The following is a 14,135-nucleotide window of genomic DNA, read 5'->3' as shown; positions in this document are numbered from 1 at the left end:
GGCCAGAGCATCCCTGAATCCCAGACTGGTTTGGGTTGGAAAGGACTTTAAGATCATCCAGTTCCAACCCCTGCCGTAAGAAAACATGGATTTGCAGACATGCAAATCAAACAGAGATCAATGAAATCGAGAACAAAACCTGAAATCAGAGAATCACAGATCAACCAGGTTGGAAAAGCCCTTTAAGCTCATCCAGTCCAACCATTCCCCAGCACTGCCAAGGCCACCACTAACCCATGGCACTGAGGGCCTCGTCTACATGGTGTGTGAGCATTTAAACATTCTCTGTTGAAATAAACCCTTTTTGGTGAAAGATGCTGTTGGGCTGAGGACATCCCGAGCTCCAATCGTGCTTTACTGCCTGGCAGCCTGCCCGTGGGCATTGACTGTGCTGTCTCTTCAAAAGACACATTTACATGCCTCACATTCACTTTAGAAGGGGTTTCTACAGTGTAAAAGCCAGGCACAGCACACACACACACACACACACACAAAACTGGTTCCAACCTTTCCTGCTTGTTACAAAAAGTAGACTTTTATTTGTAAATGCCTAAAAAATGGGATCTCTCTCATGTCCCTCCCCCCCTTGGAAGTTCTTTAGTAAGAAAGAAGTGGTAGCAATGCCATAGGAAAAACTGTTCCCTGCTGGATGCCTTCCCATCAAGGAGGGATGTTTCCTGCTGATTCCCAATCCTGGTGGAGAACTTAGAAACTTTGGCCTCTTAAAGCCCAAGAAGAGCAACAACCTCCATCTCTTTTTAGTCAACTGCTTAAAAAAAGAAGGGGGGGAAAGCACAGGACAAACACCCCAGCAAAGGAGATACAGACAAAACCAGCGCTGCAGGACCTAGATGGCAAAGTCCTCATGGTCCTGTGGGCTGAAGGCAGCTGCTCGCAGCATGTCCAAGGAGTTGACGAGAATCAGGGTGCCAGTGAGGTGCTTCCAGCGCTTGGTGATGGGGTTCTTCATCTTGTCCAGCCCAGTGTGCAGCTCCTGGATCACGTCGCGATAGCTGTCGCCCATCTGGCTGCTCCAGGTGAGAAGGAAGTCGTATGCTGGCTTCCACATGGCCTGTGGTCAGAGAACCAGAGACTCAACTGTGTTGGAAAAGACCTTTAAGATCATCAAGTCCAGCCATGGCCCCCACTAACCTATGTCACTGACAGCCTTGTCTATGTGGTTTGTGAGCACTTCCAGGGACACAGGGCAGAGAAGGAGTAGATCAGAGCAGAGACAGGCTGGAAAGCATCATCCAATGCATACCCAATGCACTCCCATCCCAGAACAAGCACATTCCTAGGAATACCCCAAAACTTCTCCACCATCCCAAATCCCTCTTATCCCCCAAAGGTGCTCCAGCAGAACACGCTCTGAAGGTACCTGCAACCCAAGGATGGAGACCAAGCTCCACCACTCTCACCTCGCTGTCCACTGTTCCTGTCTTGTCCCGGTGCGGGGCCTCGTAGGCATCCATCTGCTGCTTGGAGACCTTGGTGAGCTTCTCGGCCAGCTCCCTCCAGCGCTGGGCCACCTCTACAGCTGTGGTGAGCAGCACAAAGTCCTGGATGAGCCGCACCACCAGCCCCTGGCAGTCCATCTTCAGCAGGGCCTGAAGGACAGGGGTGAGAACCAACTGAGAGAGTCAAGGAAAGCAGGAATAGGAAGGGAACCACACAGGGAAGAAGTCCATTGAGAAGCCACTCTAAAGCCTCCCACCCCCTTTGGAGCAGCAGCTGGTGAAATGAGGCCACCAGGCTCCTCAGAAGGGTAATCCCATTTATGGAATGGAGCACCATACCCCAGCCTCATTTTCTAGGCAACCCCTCCAGATGTTCAGGCGCCACCATAAGCCGTTTAAAGCATCCCAGGGGCTAAGAGGAACAGATGCCTTTAATCAATGTAATTAATCCAGCACAGTCCATGCAGCTTCCCTCCCCAAGCACAGAAGAGCATCATCAGTGGGTAGGAGCCAACCAGAACACTTTGGGATGGGACCTGGACAAAGGTCCAGGCTGAGGAAACTGGGGCTTGGAGCAACCCGGTCTAGTGGAAGGTATCACAGGGGGTTGGAACTGGATGAGCTTTAAGATCCCTTCCAACCCAAACCAGTCTGGGATTCTACACTATGATCAGCCTTGGGAGGAGATGAGCTGGGGTGAGACCCAGGCAAAGGGCCAGTTAAGAGCAGTACAGGACCATGGCTTGGCTTGGGATGTTCTTGCTGTTCTCACTGCTCCTCTGCCTCCCCATGCCAGTTCAGAATCTTCCTCCTTCTCCATCATTTATGGACCTAAAAGCTGAGATTTTTCTGCATGGTTTGGAAAAAGTGGGGGAAGAGGAACAGCAGCAGCCCTGGTTTTCCAGCTGGCAATGTCTTAGCTGGGGAAAGAAACGACAAAGCAGCCTTATCTTGAGGGTAAGAGCTCCTATCTCGAGGACAGGAGTTAACCATTAACATCAGGAGATCTGCTCCAAGTGAAATAGGAGAAACCACAAAACGCAGCCCAGGAAAGGAAAGGTTTAAGTAGCAATTCCCAGAGGACAAGATCTGACCAACACAATCAATAGCCCACTCACCAGGGCTCCCCCATCCTTTGCCAGAGCCTGTGGACCACAACAGCCTCAGCAGAGCAAATCCCAGCCCGAGCCTCAAGTGGCTACAGAAAGGCGTTTTGGATTAAGGAAATGGCATCCCCCTTTTTAAAGGCAATCAAGCAGAGAGATCCCAAACCATGCCCTGGGTGCTCATTTGCTGAATACCTCCTTGTTTTCCTACAGCCAGATCTGGAGTCATGGGACCAGTGTACTCAGGATGGGTGAACACACCCATCAGTGTTCCAACGTGTCCCTTCCATGAGGGCAAAGCACAGCTCAGGGATGCAGGGGACAGCCCCGCAAGGGATGCCTAGCACCAAGGAACCACGCTGGTTCCAGTTGGGAACACCACTCATACCTTCATCATGGAGCTATGGGCAAACCCCAGCAGGTTTGGTTCTGGGGCAGAAGGGTTAAATCCTCACAGGGATATTTGGTGGAAGATGGGAACATCTGAAAGCACTCCAGCAATTTGCAAGGCAAATGCACATTGATTTTTCCCTTATCTGCTTCCAGCTTAAAGCTGGGCTCCATTCTAATTACAGCTGCAGCCCAGCGCTTGTTTGCTCCTCCAAAGTGCTTACACTGGTTTCCTGTGTGAGCTGAAGTAACAAACCCTCTTGTTAAGCAAGCAAGGAAAATGCATTTCAAAGAGCATCGTTCTTTAAGGGCATTAAACAGCATTTAGATCTCACACCTGTGTGCCAGAACTTCCTATGCAGCAGCACTTCCTCACCACCCAACCCGTGGATCCCTCACCCTCTCCTCTGCAGGCGGAGGATCCAGATGATCCTAAGGAAGGGCAAGATTTAGCATCCTCAAAACTGCCCTTCCAGGTGGATGGACGACTCCCACCTCTTGCCAGAGGCTGAGCAGGTCTGAGGCATCAGAAGAGCCCACCACCAAGAGCCAAGTGCACCACTGGGGTTAAGGATAAAGCTACAGGACACAGATTCTCTTGTTTCTTCTGCTGCTCAATATAAACAAGAGAACAGCACCAAGCAAAGCAGCTGGGGACACTAATGACCCAAAGCAGCAGTTCTGGAGGAGATGGTCATTCCCCACCCTGCAGTGTGAGTGTTAACTCTGAAACCTACTGATGCCCACAACCACCTCCTTCCTGTGCTTTGTCCTGTTATTTGAGCTGGGGAGGCTCAGCATGCACATTATGGGCTGGGGAAAACATTCAGGAGAATGGGCAGAGGTGATGCGAGATGGGAAGAGCACCAAAGCCATGTGGGGATGGGGTGCAAGGAGGAGACAAAGCCACTAAGGTCTGAGCCAAAGGGTAGTGGTAACAGCAACACAGCCTTTTTAGCCTGGGTAGAACTTACTCCCCCTGTCATAGAACCCCATGGAATGTGGGCAGCCATGGGGCTCTCCCGCAAGCCCTGACTGGAAGTAACAGGGCTACAGCCACCCCATTCCCACCCCTTGGTACCCAGCCATGCTCCCTGCGGAGGTGTGACCTGGGCTGTGCCTCACCAACACCCTCCAAAGCATTTATTAACCTCAGAAGGACTCCAAGCCAGCTCCACCGGACAGGTAAGTAAAGCAGGTGGTTTGATATTCAAATCCCAGTTCAAAGCAGCATAGAAGTGCCTCTACTTAAAAGGCATCCAAGGGAGGCTGGATTTGCATCCCAGCTCTGAAATGCAGAATCCCATTTCCCATCCTCTAATAATGGAAACCAGCACCTGGAAGAAAGCAAGCCAGGCTAGTAGGTAAAGGAAACTCCATACACTGCCTATAGATACATGGCCAGCTCCTGCCTGTGCCCATCACTACAACCTTCATGGTCCACTCCCGCATCAGCAGGTGCCATGCCTAGGCTGGCACCACAACACAGCTCCCACCTGGAACCTCACCAGACATAGGGAGAAAGGCTCTATAACCCCTAGCAGCTGGTGAGTCCCACTGGGGAGAGGATGCTCATGCACAGGCTTCCATCTCCATCATCCTCTCTGGGATACAGGAGTTGGCTGTGTGCAAGCATCCCCCAAAATAACCCTTGCTTTAGGCATTAAACATCTCTTTCACTCCCTTCTTTTGGCTGAAGCACCCTTAAAATCACCAGTCAAGTGAAAAATACTGCACTATACATGATCTTAAACACCAATTCTTTTAGGTCTTCAGCACGGTGCAGCATGGCTCCCTAGGGAAGCAGCATCCAGGATCTATACATGTGATGAGGATTTGTTCCCATGAAGTCAGAAGAAGGGCAGGAGTCAGTCTCCCTCAGGACTCAAATCCAGCACAAGGACTACCATTAGCCAGCTGATTGCTTTAGGACAGAGGAGTAAGAGGGGTCCAACATAAGCAACCTTGGTCCGGCATGCTCTGCTGTGCCAACACAAGGTTCAAGCAATGGACACCCTGCTTAAGGTCACCTGCAGCTCTCTGGGACCTGCACACACCAGGGACAAGCATTATCTTTCAGTACAAGGCAAGCAGCATGCAGAGCAAATGACAGAAAACAATGGGGAGAAAAAGATCCCGACATCATCTTCTCTATGACCTTTAAAAGTAGCCTGAAGAAGAAAAACTCCTGATTTCCACAGCTCCCTGCTGACATGCCCAACACCATTCCCAGAAGACCGATATTTTTCCCAACAGCAGCATTTGATGGAAAGTGATGATAAATGAGTGGTTCTATACAAACACCCAGAGAAAGAGAGAACTGTTCTGTCTCATCACAGGTCCATCTGAAGGACCAGGTAGTGCAGTCACTGCATGGTCAGGTACTGGTGGCCCAGCTTCTTCTTGCATCAGTGCCCAGGCTAACACCTGAGCAACATTCCCCCAGTTACCTCCACAAAGCACTGCTGGTGCTCGATTAAAACCAGTAATGATTAAAAGCAGGTCACTTATTAACTAGTCACCATCATCAGGCTTTTCCATGCTTGGCAGCTGGTGCATGGCTCTGCCACTGCAGTTCTGTGTACTCAACACTCAAGGGAGATAAGCCTCCTCTGACTGCTTCACCCTTCACAGTCCCTTTGAGATGAGACAAGCAATGGTCAGATGAGAGCTTAGTGCAACCAGGTCTTGCCAGCAGCCATCGGAAAGCAAGTCCCTTTGTTACAAATCAAATCGGATTTAAACACAATAAAATACCTTGCATTTCTCCCCAAGTTAAGGAGAATTTGACAGCACCAACGGGGTTTAGAAGCAGCAGCATCTTCCACCAGAAAGGGAGCTCACCCTTGATGGACAGGCTCAGACCCACAAAGAAGAGCAAACAAAGCCAACACTCAGGATTAGCCTCCATTCAAACAAGGGAAATAAATCCTGCTCTAGAGCTCTGCACTCCCGGCATCCCTCAGGGAGCAGGATGTTTTCCTGCAGCTTACAGCCCTCCCCTTGAAGAAGCTGCTCTCTGAGTACCCAAAGAGCTTTATCTTCTCCTTATTCTCCCCACTGAGGTCTGACACAGATTTTCCATGACCTACAGACAGTCTGGGAGCCCTGGAGACAAAGGGAATAGATTAAAAGGAATGCTTACAGGTAAGGCAAACAGCATAAAGCTTTTGAGAGCATCCAGCAAGAGGAGCACAGATTTCATCTCATTGTTCACTCAGGCTAATGATTAAAGGAGCAAACCCTCCCTTAGGGAAATCATGGGGTCAGACACCAGCCTTGACTACCTCAGTGGGTATTCTCCTCTCTTGGATGGCCCCAGAAAGGAGACAGACAACCACATATGATGGCCCTAAGAACCCTCAACAGAAGCAGCAGTGGTGGCATGACCTGGCACCTGAAAGTCCCACGGGCCACAGAGTGGTACCCAGGCATGGGGAACTTGCTGGAAAATACTTCCATGACTATTGATGGGCTATATACTCTCACCTATATACAGGGCTATATACACCTCACACTCCAGCCTCAGATTTCCCCATTATATGTAAGGGAATTTTGGGAAATGAAATAGAATCATGGAATCAACCAGGTGAAAAGCCCTTTAAGCTCACCCAGTCCAACCATTCCACAGCACTGCCAAGGCCACCACTAACCCATGGCACTGAGGCCTCGTCTCTGCACTGTGTGAGCACTTGCAGGGACAGTGACTCCAGCACTGCCCTGGGCAGCCTGTTCCAATGCCTGAGCACCCTCTGGGGAAGGAATTGTTCCTCAGCTCCATCTAAACCTCCCCTGGTGCAGTTTGAGGCCGTTTCCTCTTGTCCCATTCCTTGTTCCTTGGGAGCAGAGCCCAGCCCCTCCTGGCTCCATCCTCCTGTCAGGCAGTTGTAGGGAGCAGTAAGGTCCCCCCTGAGCCTTCTCTTCTCCAGACTGAACCCCCAGGTCCCTCAGCCGTTCCCCATCACACTTGTGCTCCAGGCCCTGCACCAGCTCCATTGCCCTTCTCTGACCCTGCTCCAGCACCTCAGTGTCTCTCTTGTAGTGAGGGGGCCAGTCCTCCTTACCCAGGCTGCCTTCTCACAACTTCATTTTACTGCTGCTGCCTGCACCCATTGTCGCCAAGTGAAGCCGTTGCTATTCCTTAATCAATCGCCATCTTAAACCACACGATTCCCTATAACTCAGTTATCCTGCTTCTACAGGACAGCCTTTTTAGAGGAGAGCTGCAAATCTTTTCCAGACCATTTTATCCTGTATTTTCTTTGGCTCACTTTCTCTAAAATGCTAGAAAAGATCATGAAGATGATTTCTTGTAAGAGATTTCCTAATGCATCCTAGAAATACTCAGAGGCAGCATTTCCCCAAATGCTTTTCAGGACAGAAGTGAGCCATGCATTTCAGTCTGCAAACATGAGCCACAGCTGGATATAAAGCATCCCAGCTCAGAGGTACCTTGGGTTTAGCTGCCACCCAAAGAGATGGGGGAGTGCTTGACAACCCTTTCTGGGAAGGATTTCAACTCTAAACCTCCTGCTCTCTTGCAACTGGCCACTAGAGCCAGGCATACACCTTGGAACCAAATGCTCATCAAGTGACACAGCTCCTTTGTCAGTTCACAAATGGCTTCAGTTTTGATGACTTTACTCATTACATTCAATTACTCAGTATGGTTTATGAGAATGTATGTCAACTAATAGATCATCCACAAGTTACTACTTTAGTTGCCCAAAACCAACCTGACTTCCAAACATAAGATCACCTAAATTGCCTGTTAAATTCAGATCCCAAGTGAAGACAGCTTTTCCACTAGTATTGCCTTTACTGATGCACACTTTGAGACAGGGATTGAGGAAACCACCAGCTCCTGAGTGACTCCTACAAGCATCCATCATTGAAGGGGATCAATCAAGTAGACATGGGACCAAAAATCACCTTGATCTTGAGGGGCTTCAGATAAGCTTCCTTCCAAAGCAAGCCTGTTGTCTGCCCTCAGAAGACCTTAGAGATGGACTTGATTTCCTATAGACTGAGTGAGGCAACGTCCATGTCCCCCAGCAGGGAATTGAGATCCCCTCATCAGACCCCAGACTCACCGTCATCAGCTCCTTCTGGAAAGACTTCCTCTCCTTGTTCTCGCTGTTGTTGCAGTCTTCCTTCAGCTTCTCCAACACAGAGGCCACTCGCTCCGGCTCACTGTCCAGCTCCGCTCGGCAGAAGAAGGTGAGCGGCAAGTTCAAGTACCCCAGGGCATCAGCAAAAGACCTCCAGCTACTGAGGTTCTCCATGAGCAGAGTCCTCACAGAGGCATAGATGTAGGTCAGGAACTTGCACGGCCTCAGGATCTGCTCAAGCAATAGGCTGGTGGTCAGATCTGGCCCAGAGAAGTAGCTGGGCTTGACCTTCCCAACCACGAGCACGTTTTTGGTGTGTACAAGACCTATTTTCCCCTGGTAGTAGCCAATGTACCATTCTTTGGTCCACAGCTGCCCTTTCAACCTGATCTTCTCCTCACTGAGGAGGGCTATGACATCTCCTTTCTTGTACTCCAGCAAATAGTGGTTCTTGCTTTGCCTTACCACCGTCTTCAGCAGCTTGCCGTACTTCAGGCTCAACACTGGCCGGTCCTGAAAAACCGGATACTTGGTGGTGGCAGCCAGAGGTGAAAGGATGATCTTCCCAACCTCATTCTTCTTGAGGAACCGCCTCTGCCCCATTGGTTTGATGGCACTTTTTGGAGGTGGCTGCGGGGTCTGGACGCAGAACTGGGTCAAAATGGCATCCTTGTCATCCTTGACCTGTATCCTTAGTGTGAAGTCTGAGAGCTCGTTGGGATCAAGGGATGCAATGGGGAAGATGAGGCGGCTGACCTTGCCCAGCTTCATCTGGAAGCCCCGCACGATCTTGGCTTGCTCGCTAGCTTTCACCTCGTAGTTGGTCATGTTGGAGAACATGCAGAGCTTGAGGTCCTGAGGCTGGGACAGAGCAAACTGATGCTTCCCCCAGAGCTGGAGGGCAACAGGAGCTGGGCTGTGGGACTGTCTTGTGACCTCATTCACCAGGAGAGTCTTAGGTGCACACTCGTGCCCAAACATGGCCACGACAGTTTTGAAGGAGGGGTGAATGTGTTTTGGGCCATAGACACCAACCGTGATCTTCTTGCTGATGTAATCCCAAACGGTGTAAGGGTAAAGGATGTTCTGCCCCTGGGCTACGGCTGCAATGTACATGCAAGGCTCCAGGTTCTCCAGCTGCACCTGGATTGTGTCCCCATAGGAGTAGCTCAGCTGCATCGGTGTGTATGGCCCCTCTTTCATGTCACTCCGCAGGCACTGCAGTCCTACCAAGCTCTTGCTCATGATGTCGTTCTTGACCTCTGCTGACACTTTCATCTCCAGGATGATGAAGGTTTTCACCTCCATGTTGCTCAGTTTGATCTGCAGGACCGGGCTGATGGTGCTGCACTTGTCACTGTTCAGCTCCAGCGGTGGATCCAGCATTGCCTTCATGGAGATCTGCTGCGTTTCCCCAGGGCACACGTGGCCTTCAGGCACACGGATGCTGATGTTGGTGTCTGGAAGCTGAACAGCCCCACCAGAGCTATCCAGCTTGCAGACAATGTTGGTCTCCACCGGTTGCGTCTGACCCCAGCCAGGATTCTGACCAAGCAAATCCAAGTCATGGCAAGACCGAGCCAGCTTCCTGTGGTTCAACCACGCTGTCCTAAAGTCCTCCCGGCTCTGGAACTGCTCAGGGGTGGGAGACTTCAGACCGCTGAAGAACCCTGATGATGCTGGAGCATCCGACTTGGCCTGAAGAACGGACAGTTCGGACAAGCTATAGGAGCGCTTACTCCTGAAGAAGGGATTATCCCTTTTCACAGGCTGCTCCAGATCCAGCCTGGTTGTAGAGGGAAACTCATCAAAGATGTTACCCAGGCTGCTATTAGCAGCCAAACTGGAAGCAGCTGAAGCAGGGGTCCCCGTGTCAAAGAGCAGCAAGTCAACAGTGACGTTGGAGTTGGATTCTCTGTCCGAGCTGGGCACTGTCTGCAGATTCCCATTCAGAAATGGGTTTGTCTGGACACCATTCAAGAACGGGTTGTTACTATAGGGTTTTCCAGAGTTCCTTCTCACATCAGTCCACTCTCCAAGCAGGTCTAACTCCTTGACCCCCTCATCAGGGCTCTCCAGTAGATTGTCTATCATCCCGCTATCTGTTAAGGAAGAGTTGCGGTAGTTTACAGGCTGGACGTAGGAGGAAGGGATGTAACCCATTTCGGTGGTGTTGTGAGCATACCACCACTCCCCTCCTGACGTGTCTAAGACATAAAGGTGGTCCCCCTTGGAGAACTTTAAAGTGGTGAAATTAGTTGGGCAGTAATCTTTGATTGCTATCACTTCCTTCGCATTTCCAAAGCATGTGGGATTGTCGATCAGCAAGGCACTAGGAGAAGGCACTGCAAAGCCAAGGAGAAAACAGCATTGTAAGCAATCCACAAGAATCATATCTTACTTGTAATCACTTATTTCAGGTCAGAATCCCCTCTGTTTCAAGGGGTGAAATAAGGTAGTTTTACAACCTCTCAAACCTCCTTCTCCCTCTGGTGCTTCTGATACGTCCATGTTCCTCTTCCTAAAGGGTTCATGATCTAAAGGCACTAATGCAGCTGGGAAGAGCAGTGGGAGCCAAAACAGGAGAAGCAGCAACTTGTTATGCTCCTGATGCAGTCATCTGCCTTAGCAACAAACCTCCCCTCAATTCAAGGCCCCATGCAGTGGCTCCTGTACGAGGCACCAGCAGCCTGCTGCCCTGCTGAACCATTGATGGACGGTGCACTACATGTGTTGGAGGGAGTTTTGAAGGAGTAGGAGTTGCTTCCTACCAGCTCTCCATTTCACCTGGCATGCTGGGATCTAAACTCATAGAGGCAAAAGCTAGAATGGCAGCACCCCTTAAATCACAGAATCACCCTGGCAGGTTAAAGCCATTCTCCTTGTCCTGTCCCCTGCATCCCTTGTCCAAAGCCCCTCTTTTATATAGTAAAGGAAGAGTTTGTACACATCCTAAACAGCCCATCTTTAACCCGCTTCACCTGGCAGCAGGCAGGCAAAGCCATGAGGACTTTTATTCACCATAACATAAACTCCGTGCTGAAACTGTTTTGCCACCTTTGTAGGAAGCCACCATGAACTCGGCACTGCAGCCAGAGCTGTCTGCAGGATGGGGCATTTTGGTCTCCCCATCCCTCTGGATCAGACAAGTGGCCATCCCCATGTCCCTACAGCTCTGCACACCAGCAGCAGGGTTAACAGGGATGTGTTGAAGCCAGGAAACCCCTTGGAGAATATGAGTGATTCCTATTTTTGCATTCAAAACAATCTCATTTGCAGTGTGTTTGATGTTCGCTTTCTTCTTGCTACACCCGCAAAAGCAATCGCTTCTGTGCATGTTTCCTTTTAAAGGCCCTCGGCGCATGCTAACTTCCACCTGGATTTATTTCATGTGATGCATTTCTGCCAGGGGAGCAGTAATTCCCTTCTTCCCTGAACACAGCTTTTCTGCTGGGTAAGGTAAAATACAGGTGGAGAAACAGCAGAAAAAGGAAGAAATAGAGATTATTCAAGCAACCTGCAAGCTCTCAGCTCCAGTGGAGAGGAAAACAAACACCTTGTTGCTGTCACTTCTCCGAGCTGATGGAGCTTTTAGTGTTGGGTCCCAGCCCATCCTCGCCCCCATGGATGCAGCAGCACTTGATGCTCTTCCCCATCACCTCTGTCCTGGACCATAGGGGAGAGAGGGCATCATCGCACCCATCCCGTGGGACCCCGACCCACCTTTGACATCGCAGAGGCTGGTTTCGGCCAGCCCCTCGCCGAGGTCGATGAGCGTCCCCTCCGACTTGCACCGCGGCAACGCGCCCGCGTTGGCCGCTCGGATGCGCTGCGCCGCCATCGCTGCCGGCCCGGGGGCACTAGGGAGCCATGGCCCGTCCGCGGGCAGAGCCGGCTGCAGGGACCCGGCGTCACCGCGAGCTACCAGCCTGGGGAGAGGAACAGAGCGCAGCGCGTTAGCAAAGGCTCCGGACCCACCCTGCGGGGCCCGTACGGGACATCCGGGACTGGGTCGTGTTGAAGGGACCTCAAAGCCCATCCAGTTCCAACCCCTTGCCGCGGGCAGAGACACCTTCCACTAGAGCAGGTTGCTCCAAACCCCTGTGTCCAACCTGGCCTTGAACACTGCCAGGGATGGGGCAGCCACAGCTTCTCTGGGCACCCTGTGCCAGCGCCTCAGCACCCTCACAGGGAAGAGCTTCTGCCTAAGAGCTCATCTCAGTCTCCCCTGTTCTGGCAGGTTAAAGCCATTCCCCTTGTCCTGTCCCTACAGGCCCTTGTCCAAAGCCCCTCTCCAGGTTTCCTGTAGCCCCTTTAGGCACTGGAGCTGCTCTAAGGTCTCCCCTTAAAGAGTCTTCTCTTCTTCCAGCTTTCACATCCTCATGTTCTCCATAAAGATAACCTGGGTGCTCATAGTAAGTAAGCACAGCATCACCTACAAATCACTACAGGCTTTGGGAGAGCAAGGACAGCCTGGTCTTGCACAACACTACTGCTGGCTACAATCTTGTACAAAGCAGCCCTCACACCTGTAAGAGTTATTTGGGGTTATGTTGCCCCAAGGCTCATAAATTGGTCCTTCTCTCCACACAAGAGCTTTCAGGGCACTTACACGTTACATTGCTCTAATACATATTTATAAAGCCATCAAGCACTCAGATGCTGTGGGAGCCCAGGGCAGAGGTTAGCAAGTGTGGAAGGCCCACAGGACCTGGATTTTTGCATGTTCAATCAGGTCATCACTCTCTCCCATTGCAACACTGGAATATCCTGGGATGGGGACTGGCTTTTCCTGCATCCTAGCCAACCAGGCATGGACCAGGCAGAAAAACATCCCTTCTTGCACCAACTGCCCTGCTTTACTTGAGGAAAAAACACAAATAGAGGGGGGTTTATCTCCTTTTTCCTCTAGAAATGCTTCCAAAAGCACTTCCAGCATCCCTGGGGAATGCTGCATCAGCATCCCAGAGCTGAGCCGAGCCTGAACCATCTCCCACTGCCACAGAACACACAGCACTTGGACTGCCAACGCTGTGGCTGATGCAAGCACTGGTAATACCTCAGCTGGTGTCACTCCCAATGCTGTTTTTCCTTTCTGCCTTTCCCCCCCCCCCCCTTAAATCCCTCATCTCTAAAGTTAAATCAAGCAGAAAATCGCCCCTAAACTTACGTTCCTTAGGTTGGAATACGGAGCTGATGGGAAGAGGAAGACAAGCACCGCTTGCTTCGGCTGTTTCTAACCTAGTGGGGCTCTCTCCTCCAGCACAGAAGCCCTGGAGGATTTGGTGCCCTTCTGGAATGCTGCAAGAGGAAATCCGCAGGGGAAAGCCTGAGCAGGAGATACTCCAGCCTGCTTGAAATGCCTCCCAAACCATCCCCTGGCACTGGTATGCTGGGAATGTGGGTAGCTGGAAGGGATGCACCGAGCTCCAGCCAGAAAAGGGAAGGGAGAACTTGTGTGGAAATGCTTTTCCCTTTGAGAAGAGCATTATTTCAGGTCCTGCTGGGAGGAGAGAGGGCTTGGCAGGCATTAAATACACAGAAACCAGGCTTTGAGACAAGTCTTATCAGAGCAGGTAAGACAGGGGGGCTTGGAGCTGCCAGCAGCAGCAAGGAAAAGCAATGAACAGGCAGTGGGGAAAGTGGAAAGGAGGAAAGATGCTCTCTTAGCGAGCATGGTTCACCCTCCAGCCAGCTCACCCCTTTGCAAAGCACCACCACCAAAGGCAGGGTCTTGCTCCTCATCAGTGCAAAGCACTGATTGGAACTGCAAGTTGTTGAGGTGGCAGATGAAGGCCTGGAAATGCTACTAAATACTTACTAAATGCTTACTAAGCACTTACTCAACACTTCCCGACTCCCCCTAAAGAGACCCTGCAGACACGATATGGGCTCTGGAAGGTCCCTCCAACCCTTAGCTGCAGGGTTCAAACCCACCACAGCTACACAGGCATGAAGTGTCCAGCATCATCACTGCAGAAATAGCTCAAGTGGCCAAGTTTTCACCCATTTTAGCAATGCTTGTGATAAAAACAACCCTGGTTTTATCACAATCCTGTGATAAAACC

At 51.0% G+C, this 14,135-nt stretch overlaps 1 protein-coding gene across 1 annotated transcript; it reads right to left on the bottom strand.

Moving 5' to 3' along the window:
* Positions 1–516: 516 nt before the first annotated feature.
* On the bottom strand, positions 517–12,023 carry SH3BP4 (SH3 domain binding protein 4). Its single transcript, XM_062642365.1, has 4 exons — positions 11,791–12,023; positions 8,050–10,412; positions 1,422–1,610; positions 517–1,072 (listed from the first exon to the last, which is right to left on the bottom strand). Exons 1-4 carry the CDS (start codon positions 11,906–11,908, stop codon positions 848–850), a joined length of 2,895 nt encoding a protein of 964 aa, XP_062498349.1. The 5' UTR covers positions 11,909–12,023; the 3' UTR covers positions 517–847.
* Positions 12,024–14,135: the final 2,112 nt, after the last annotated feature.

The sequence above is a fragment of the Pezoporus occidentalis genome, unplaced genomic scaffold, assembly GCF_034315485.1.
Source record: "Pezoporus occidentalis ecotype Australia unplaced genomic scaffold, CSIRO_AGI_Poc_V1 ctg118, whole genome shotgun sequence".
Lineage (NCBI taxonomy): Eukaryota > Metazoa > Chordata > Aves > Psittaciformes > Psittacidae > Pezoporus > Pezoporus occidentalis.
Note: the sequence above shows the minus strand (reverse complement) of the source record. Positions and strands in the feature narration are given on the sequence as shown.